This window comes from Corvus cornix, chromosome 4A (assembly GCF_000738735.6).
Source record: "Corvus cornix cornix isolate S_Up_H32 chromosome 4A, ASM73873v5, whole genome shotgun sequence".
Classification (NCBI taxonomy): domain Eukaryota; kingdom Metazoa; phylum Chordata; class Aves; order Passeriformes; family Corvidae; genus Corvus; species Corvus cornix.
Genome location: NC_047058.1, coordinates 13,158,122 through 13,167,918, shown reverse-complemented (window position 1 = coordinate 13,167,918; position 9,797 = coordinate 13,158,122). Strand labels below are relative to the sequence as shown.

At 50.8% G+C, this 9,797-nt stretch overlaps 1 protein-coding gene across 4 annotated transcripts in view; it reads left to right on the top strand.

The window, feature by feature from the left end:
- The first annotated feature begins 1,273 nt into the window (after window positions 1-1,273).
- Window positions 1,274-9,797, top strand: part of GPR50 (G protein-coupled receptor 50) — a 42,706-nt gene continuing 34,182 nt past the window's right edge. The window contains exons 1-2 of one of the 4 annotated variants that reach the window (XM_039572094.1): window positions 1,274-1,503; window positions 1,871-1,957. In XM_039572094.1, the coding sequence (XP_039428028.1) occupies window positions 1,329-1,503; window positions 1,871-1,957 (262 nt within the window). In that variant the 5' untranslated portion in view covers window positions 1,274-1,328. Of the gene's footprint in view, window positions 1,504-1,870; window positions 1,958-9,797 lie in introns of those variants that run through there. The other 3 variants (XM_039572095.1, XM_039572096.1, XM_019288128.2) reach the window with 3 other exon arrangements.

The following is a 9,797-nucleotide window of genomic DNA, read 5'->3' as shown; positions in this document are numbered from 1 at the left end:
GGCACAGGTTGCCCAGAGCAGCTGTGGATGCCCCATCACTTGAAATGTTCCAGGCCAGGTTGGATGGGGCTCTGAGCAACCTGGTGTTCCTGAAGGTGTCCCTGCCCACGGCACGGGGAATTGGAACTGAGTGATCTTTACAGTCCTCTCCAACACAAACCATTCTACAGTTCTACAGTATCCCTATTTTCTCTTTTCTGATTTTGTTTTCTAAACAAAGCTGAGAGCTCATGTGGTTGTGGTATTGCAGCCACAGTCTGACCACAGTACTTTGGTCTCTTCTTGCTCGTGCTGGTGTGGAATAAAGCACAGAAGCCCCAGCCACGGGGCTGGGCTGCAGGACGTGTGTATCCCGATTGAGGGAGCTGGGTATCCCGATTGCGGGAGCTGGGTATCCTGACTGAGTGAGCTGGGTATCCCGGCTGCGGGAGCTGGGTATCCTGACTGAGTGAGCTGGGTATCCCGACTCAGTGAGCTGGGTATCCCGACTCAGTGAGCTGGGTATCCCGACTCAGTGAGCTGGGTATCCCGACTCAGTGAGCTGGGTATCCTGACTGAGTGAGCTGGGTATCCCGACTCAGTGAGCTGGGTATCCTGACTGAGTGAGCTGGGTATCCCGACTCAGTGAGCTGGGTATCCCGACTCAGTGAGCTGGGTATCCCGGCCGAGCGCTGTTTTCCTGCGGCTGAGAAGCGTGCGAGGGGGCTGCTGAAGCTTACATTACTGCTGGGGCTTCTGCAGCGCACACGTTAAAATCGGTTAAAAGTATTAAACCGAAAGTGAATGGTCTTATTCTGGCGTAATTGGTTGAAAAAGTCCCTGTGGGGATGCGTTTGCCTGAGTGGTGGCTGGCTGGGAGCGGAGCCGCGGGGCAGCGGGAAGCAACGGCACCGGGAAAGGCTTCAGCGACTCGAGGTGCGAAACTTCACCTCGAAATCGCTACCTGCCGGCACCTCTGCCCGAGGGCGGGAGCCGGGCGAGGGTCCGGCGGCAGCGGAGGCCGGAGGGGCGCAGGGGCTGCGGGGCGATGGCTCCGAGCGGGGACCCCCGCCCGCCCCCGCCCGCGCTGCCCGGCGCCGCCGCGCGGTGGCGCCATCGGCCCGGAGAGCGCCTCAGTGCCCCCGCCGCGCACCGGGCACCCCCGCCCGGCCCCCCCGCTCCGCCCCGGGCAGGGCGGCGGCACCGCCGGGGAGGGGGCGGCGGGCTCGCCCCGGACGGGCCGGGCCGGGGCCCGGGGCGCGCTCCTCCCCGCGGCGGCCCGGGGGTGAGAGCTGCCGTCGGGGCGGGAGGAGGAGGAGGGGCCCCGGCGGCGGCGGGCAGAGGCGCGCATGGAGCGGCCGGGGAGCAACGGGAGCTGCCCGGGCTGCCGGCTGGAGGGGGGCCCGGCGGCGAGAGCCGCCACCGGCCTGGCGGCCGTGCTTATCTTCACCATCGTGGTGGACGTGCTGGGCAACGCGCTGGTCATCCTCTCCGTACTGCGGAACAAGAAGCTCCGCAACGCCGGTGAGCGCGAGGCGGGCGCGGGGCGGGCGCGAGGGGCGGGCGGAGCGGCCCCGCACCGCGCCCCGGGCTCCGCCGCCCCGGCCCCGCATGGCCCCGCTCGTGGCGGGGCGGGAGCCCGCGGGGGGCGGCGGGGGCACAACCGCAGCCCCGCACCGGGGCGGTGAGGGCATCTCCGCCGGGGAGCCCCGGGTGCGATCTGCCCCGGCCAAGGGCTCCGAGCTGCCGCTGAGCAGGAGCAGTGCCCGCCCGTCGCTTCTCTCGGTGACCGGGCTGCCGCCGGGTGCCCGGCTCACTTTCTGCCCGTCCCGTCCTGTCCCGTCCCGCTGCTGCTGCTGTCCTCCGACTTTTCGAAACTTTTGTCCCCCAGAGGCAGCTGCAAACGGAGGAGCCAGCTCAGGTAAAACCCACGTCCCTTCAGCCGACCCGCGCTGGGAGGAGCGGGGCAGAGGCGCAGGTGAGGACGACTCCGAGTGCCGCGTCAGGTGCTGAGCGAGAGCGCTCGGGTTTTTAAGTCGAGTCCATTACAACGCTGTACAGTTGCTTTTGTGTTCCAGCCTTTCAGTGTTTCAGTATTTTCATCGTAAAGCTGCTATGCTGAAAGCAGAGTGAAGAATTTGCATGTTTTTTTCCCCGGGTAATTTGGAAGTCTGCTTTGTAGCCTTATGTACTGACCTCTCAAATGAATTTATCTAGGAAAATTTTTAAGCTGATATTATTAAATATTTTTAAGAAGGATGTATTATTTGAGGGTGTAAATTTCTTTCCTTCAAAGTCTTGTTATTTTAGCAAAGGAATAGTACTGGATATCAGTCTTAACAGAGAAGTAATACTGGATATAAGTTGCTCTGTAAGGAGTTTCAAGTAGTCTCTGCAGTGCTGCTTAAATTGTACCATAGAGTATGAGGACTATATCACTGTCTGCTTTTATAGAGAGACATAAAATGACCCTCAGTTTTATAGCTTGTAAAAAGGCTTTAATTAAATATCTCTAGTGTTTATGATGTGCAAGTTACAAGTATTTTGGGATGCTGATTTGTCACTGTCTCTCTCAGTCTCCTGTAAATATGCAGTAACTCAATAGAGTTCAGTAAAAGTACCTGATAGATAAGGCTGATGGGACAATTTCACTCCAGTGCCTCTAACATTTGATTGATTTATTAATGATAGAAAGCAGAGAAATGGCCATTGGCTTGGGCAGGCACTGGGTGCAGTGACCTCAAATAGTGAGTTGCTTTTTAACTGGTACATAAAATGCTGCCTGTAGCACCCACAGTACACAGACAGGCTGTACTGGGTTTATGAGAACTGCAGTATAGCTGGAAAAGGTATTTGCTGTTCTCTTCAGCTTTGCTTTAAAATGTGGGTGCTGTGAGCTTGTAATCAGTGGTTCTGGGGAAGAAAAAGAAGCGCCCTACCCTTGTCCCCAAGATAACTAGCTGTTTATCTGGCTGCAAGCAGATTTGAAGCTATTAACTGCTTTTATTACCTTTCAAGTCGTTGATCACTTGAATGCATTTCATGTTTTAAGACTGCCTCCACTGTGAGTTGAGTTAAATCTCCCGTGAAAGTGAAAAAGAACAGCTTTGTGTTGAAGTGATTATGGAGATATTTTCCAGATCTTAGTCCCTGTCAGTAGCCTGTTGTCTGCTCTCTGTACAAGTTGTTGGCATGTAAGAATAAAGTGAACACAAGTGCAAATAGTGCTAACCTTCCTGATTTGAGGGGACATGGCTCTTGTTGCACACAGAACTTGAGTGCAACTAGTGGGGAATTCAGTGTGACAGACTTTGAAGCAGTGGTAGGTCCCAAGACCCATCCTGCTTTGTTCACCTGAGCACTGTTCCTCCTTCAGTCACAGCCTAAACTGGGAATGCCTGTGCTAAATCAAGGGGTTCAGCAGCAGGAGGGTGAGGCGGTCAGGCCAGTGGTGGTGCTCTGAAGTTCAGTAAAGTAAAAGTCTAACCTGCATCTAAGTGTTGTCCTCTTGTTTTGCTGAAAAGATCATACATGCTTAGGGTGTTCAGACAATACTGCATCTCTCTGTGTTGGGAAGTAAGCAGTCTGTCAGGCTCCCTGGACGCAGGACAAAAAGTCGGGGATCTCAGCTCAGTTCATGCTCCTCCTGACATGTGCACAGCCACGTGAATGAGAGGGGCTCATGTGGAGCCCAGCAGCCAGATTAAAGTCCTTTGGACAAAGAGTTTATCTGCTCATGTGCAAATATACCCTAAGCCAGTTCAATAAATGAAAAGGGCACCTGTGATGGCTGTGTCAGCTCTTGCCAAATCCTGGAAGCACCAAGCTCTCCATTTCTGGAGCAAGCTCACGCAAGCTCATCCAGCTGGAGCTAAAACTTTATTGTCAGGTTAAGCTGGATTCAGGCTGGGATGGGTAACTGGCACTGCTTCAGTAGCTGTGGTGGGTGATCGCTCTTGTGAGGGTGTGGTTTTTGGTCCATTCCCCTGGACCTTCCTGAAGGACTTGTCACTTCAGCACTGCCCACAGCTACAATGGCACATGCCTACAAGAGTGTGACTGCTGGCCAGGATCTCACATCAGTATTTGCCTGGAGCTGAACAAGGGGAAGGAGGTGGGTGGTGCCTGTGGGCAGAGGAAACTGGGATTCACTGAAAGCCCCAGGTGTCCTTTGTGGTAGACAGTTCACATCCAGAGCTGACTGTTCAGCCAGTCACGCTGGAGAACTTCTGGTGTTAGGCTTTCCTACATCCAGCTGCCTGGACAGTTGGAGATATTTGTATGGTCAGAGAGGTTCAAACAAAGCTCCAGGCTTTGGTCTGTGTATCCACGGTGCGGGGCAGTTACATGATTGAGGGTGAAGGGTGTGAGGAGTAACCCTGCTTCTCTCACAGGAGAGATATCTGTGTATCTTTATGGGAGGGATGAAATTTTTTGGCAGCTGAAAACTTTAACAAACCTGACCATCCTGCTATTGCCCTGGGCATTTGGGGAGTTGGGAAGAACAAGAAGTTGCCTCTAAAACTTTCCAAGAGAAAAGTTTTCTACTTTTCTTACTTTACACTACTTCTCTTTCCATCTGGGAAGGTATAATGTGTGTAGATGTGTCCACTGTTGTTACTGGAAGGTGCTCAGAGTGCTGAGCACGGATCAGGACCCAAGTAAGAAACAATGATATTGAGCCGTTTATAAAGTGGCACGTGCGGGATCAGGACCAGCCAAAGGCTGCTGGCATGGCTGAGTTTACAGCTTTCCATCCTGGCTCTGGCCAGCTTTACAAGTGTGAAAATCAGCTCTAAAACCAGCCAATATTTTTCAATGAGTTAGCCTGCTCCCTAGGCAGAGGCTCTGGCAATACCCTTCTCTAGTTCTTCTGAACTCGCTGCAAACTCAGGCACACAGCCCAAACATGCATTCCCCGTGGAAACCCACGCCTCCCAGCAGTGCTGCCTGGAGCTTTGTGTGCAGAGAGCAATTTCTGCTGCCTCACAGGCCCTTTTTCTTCTTGGGAACATCATCTCTGGGGATCCAAAACCTCTGTAGGGGCAGGCAGTGCAGGTACAACTCCAATGAGGTCACTGGGCTCAACCGGCTTTTAATCCTCTGGATATACACTACACGGCTGTTTGCATAGCGTGGGGGATTTTGTTCTTGAACTGTCACCCCAGCCAAAGTTGGGCGTCACACAGAAGTCTGTATGTGTTATGTCAACACAGTTACTTTTGTCAGCCAAATGCAAACTCTCAGAAGAAATACTGGATCTGTTTGACAAGCCCTCCAGCCATAAAACTGTGTTGACTAACGGGAGTTGTGTTTCCATCCCTGAGCACTGGCCGCTCCCTGCCCTGCCGGGAGCACGGGCAGGGTGACCAGTCTGCACTTCCCGGGTCAGCCGTTTGCCCTCTGGTAATACTGGCACCGTGCTAAGTTTTTGTTTGCTTGAGCAGGGCTTTTTATTTATTATTCCAAGACCTCTGGAACTTCCTGGCTGGCCTGGGACATGCTTCTGATTTGGGGTTTTTTTTTAAGTCAACGTTAGAAATTTGGGTGAGCTCCTTCACAGGCTCTGAGTGCAGGTTTTCTTACAGATGTGAAGGATGGTTAGCAGATGGTGTTGGGGATCTTCCTAACTCACTTCTCAGAGAACTTTGCTATAGCTGAGATTTAAGTCATCCTTATTTGCAAAGATAAAAAGTAATGCTTATACTTTCTACATCCTCTATATCAGGGTACTTTCACTGTCCTTTTTTAGCATCAAGCCTAATGTATTGATAGATTGTTGCTTTTTTCCTGATATACCTATTGCCTCTAGGTTTTTAAAATATCTTTTAGCTTTATTTATAAAATGTGTTGATTTCTAGCTCTAATTTTGTAGTGGATTTTTGATTTGTTGCATACTTAATTTTTTAAAAATTTGGCTCTTAAAAAATTCCTATTTTAAACCACATAATTTTTTTAAAATATACTGTTGCTTTTCTTGGTGGGAAGGAGGGCTCTACTAAGGCATTTTTAAACATCCTCCAATAAGCATTGTCACACTTACTTATATTTAGGTGTTTTCTCTCAGTTATTTTTGTGTCTGGTTCTTTCTAGTTTTGTGAAACTGACCTTTAGGAGATGTTGTTTTGGACCATGTTCTCTTTCCTTACCTCAAATGTAGTTGAGAACTGTGATTGGTTTTCTTCCAGCTACTGCAGGATTTCCTTGTCCTAGAAAGCTATCTAGTGTATGTAGGTGTTGAGATTTTTTTTTTTTTAATTTTTTTTTAGGACCACAAACCCTCCAGCATCTGCCACAAGACTGAAATTACATCTCTTCTTGCTGTACTTTGTGGGTAGATGCTTCAGGAGCTGCTCATCTGTTCCACTGATTCACTTGTCTACAGCAAACTCCCACCAGTGCTGCTGATGTACCCAGCCCATGGCCCTCTGAAATTAGGGGGGCCCTGCTGCAGGTGGCTGGGCTTTCGGGGGGGGGGCTCTGCTGAGGGAAACAGGCTGTGTGTTGGTTTAACAGTAGGAGGTTGCTGGCACTACAGGGTCTCCCCTTCCGCACCTGCTGGGTGCTCTGATGTGGAAGGGTGGCACCCAGCATCCCCTTGCCCTTCAGCAGGGATGGGCACCTGTGACATCACAGGGGTGAGCTGCTGACAAATGTCTCTGCTCTTGAGGGGGGATAATCCATGCCAGTGGTTGCTTTTAGCTTTGTTACTGACTCACCAACTAGTTGGTGATGAGTTTGCAATATCAAGCTGACTGCCAGTGCTCCTCCCTGTGGCACCAACCATGGGAATGGTACCTGCAGCATTAGGGCTGCTCTGGAGAATCCTGGCTGGGGCTGGGGCTGGGGCTCAGCACAGTGAGGGCATGGGCTGTAGGGCTGGTGCAGAGAAGTTGTTGGAAGTGGTCTCTTGTGGGGGTGTACCTGAGTGCAGCTGGTGGGCTCTGGGAGCAGCAGAGCAGGAGTGCAGGTGGGGATGGATCTGTCCCTCTGCTGCAGCCCCCTGCTCCTGTGGCTCTGCAGGGGGGTGCTGGAGTGGGGTCGCTGGCTGTGGGAGGTGGGAGAAGCGGGAGTGACAGGGGATGAAACTTTTGAGAAAATCAATTTGGATTAAGGTGAGTGTGAACTTTAAGTGTAATAGGAGCGTAAAGTGGAGAACAGTCTTGACCTATCTTTTCCTAGAAGATGTCTTGCACTGTGAGACACAGAGACATGGCATTTGTTTGGGCTGTGTTGGAGCCACAGGCACAGCCCCATGGCCAAGCTGATTTGGAGAGGTCTCTGATGGCATCACCTTCACCTGCTCCTGCTTTGGTGAGGGTTCAGGTTGGATTCCCATCCAGGCCCTGGCATATCCCACCTTCCAGCAGTGCTGCTTTGGGCTCCTCCTGGGCTGTGTCCGGAGTGCCAAGGAGGAGGCTCAGCCACTGTCTTGCTCTGAGTGGTGTTTGTGGCCCTGTGCTGTGCTGCTCCCATGCTGTGCTCCTCCCATGCTGTGCTCCCAGAGCGCCGGAGGAAGCGGCAGCTCACTCAGGCATGAGCAGCTCCTAAGTTGGTTTGTAGCGCAGTAGCTTCAGAAATATTTCTAAATTGGTCCTTCATGCAGGTCTGTTTGGGTTCCCAAGGGGATTCCATCCCATCAACTCTGTGAGGTCAAAGCTACTGGTATTTGGGTTTGCTTTATTTCTTTTCTATTTTTTTTTTTTGGGGGGGGGGGGGGATAAACTCTTTATGTAGATGAGAGTATTTTTAGGAGTGCTGGATCTCAGGAGCCCCTTTGTGAAACTCTGTAACTCCCAGCAGAAATTTTTGCTCCTCCCACTTCCAAACCCCAGTTTGGAGTAGGACTTAAACACAGCACTGTAAGTCATGGATGTGTGGTTAGGGAATGGAGTTGAAGCACTGTTAGTCACTCAGTAAGTCAGCAGTGCTCAGCATGCACTTCAGGTGTACCAGTAGTTTGGGAGCCAGATGGTATGTGGTCAAGTGATAAATACATGATTTGAAAGGAATGAATCAGGTTTCCACTAGAAACAGTAATTTTGGCATTTCTGAACTGAAGAATATTTGTCTTTGCAGTGTTTGACAAAAGTTCTGTTACACACGTAGGTCTCTATAAAGTTACCCACAAATTAGTTGAAACAAAAATACTGTTATTAGGCAGATTTATGTCTTGTATCACGTAAAGTAACACCCTGCGTCCCCAGAGGGCCACCCTATGGACCTTGCAACAAGAGAGAAAGCCATGTTCAGCACAGTGCTGAGCTCCTGTTCTCCCTTTCTTAATCCCTCCAAGCCCTTTGCCCTTCCCTGTCTCTAGCAAAGGCTTTTCTTCTTTTCAGCCCCAAAGAACATTGCTGCCCCAGGACTTGATGTTCCTGAAAGATTTGGAGAGCCAAGTACTGGCATAGATAATGGTAAATAATTAATTACCTTGCAGATCGTCCTTCAACACAAGCTGGAATGTGTTTCAGGAAGAGGGAAGGTGGGCATACATGCTCAAAGTAACTGTTCCCTGTGATTAATTAAAAGGCTTAGAAAGACAACTGTCATGTCATGGTCTATAAATAAAATGGAAATTAATTCAGAGATGGGTTTTCTATGCTCTTCCTTTTTTTTTTTTTTTTTTTTCATTTTGTTTGCATTTTGTTGTTTGCATTTTGTTTGCTTTTCTCTCTCTGTGCAGGATGTTTAATTCCTTCCAAGTCTGTCCCACAGCAGAGAATAGGGGTGGAGGAGAACAGGACAGTTCTTTGGGTTGGTTGTCAAGGAGAAGGCTGTGCCACAGTCCCGGGACAGTCATATCCCCAGCAGCCCCAGTCTGATGGGACTGCTTTTTCTGGAAGATGTAAAAGGAAGCCTGTGGTGTAGCTTTCTCATGTTAACTCTCCTCATTCCTGAAAGCTGGAATGAGGACCAGTGAGTCCCTGTCTTCTGAGACTGTCCCCTTGATGCCTTGTGTTGAGAGACCTCAGATCTTGCTTTGTTGAACAATGTCCAGCATCACCTTCAGGTGTGATGTTTACAAATGCTGCAGTGATTGTAGGGGACTGAGGTCCAGCAGCCCAGAGTCCCAGCTGCCCTGAATCCCTGCTTGTCCTTTGACATGGATGCAATGCTTGTGGGCCTGGGGCAGGAGGATGCACAGAGGGTAAGGGAGGAGGGGGATAAGTGGGAGTGCTAATGGAGTGGTGATGGGATGTACCAAGCACAGCAAAAGCAACCAAGGGCAGGCAGTGGGATGCTCAGACTGACCGAGCTGCACCTCTTCCCCATCCTGAGGGGAAAGGTGGGGAGAGCTGGAAGCTCTGTCTGTTGCAGACATTCATGTTTTGCAGAAAGGGTAGATGGGCTCAAGAGACCCTGGTGTTTTCTGGGAGTGAACCCCAGCCCTGTAGTGCTGAGCAGGTACACAACCTGCCCCATGGGCTTTATGAGCCATAACTTAAATGGAGTTTAATATATTTCATCTTACTCTTGGTCTGTTGTCTGGCCTTCAGATCTCAACTGTGAGTTTTATTTCTGCAGATATTGCAATAGAAAATACATCAAATTGAATCTTAATGGGATGGGTGAAATCCACAGGAGAGTTACATTTGGATGCATTAGGAAATGGAGCCCTGGCCTGTGCTGCCCCAGGGAATGCTGCCTGACAGCCAGGTGGGAGGGAGCAGCCCCCACAGTGTGCCCACAGCTGCCTGCATGAGCCAGGATGGGGGTACAGGGCTCCTCTGGTGGCTTTAGCTCTGTCCTACTTGTGAGGAGATTCAGAAGGAGCGATTTAGGAAAAGGAGATGTTCTCCAGGCCGTCCAGGATT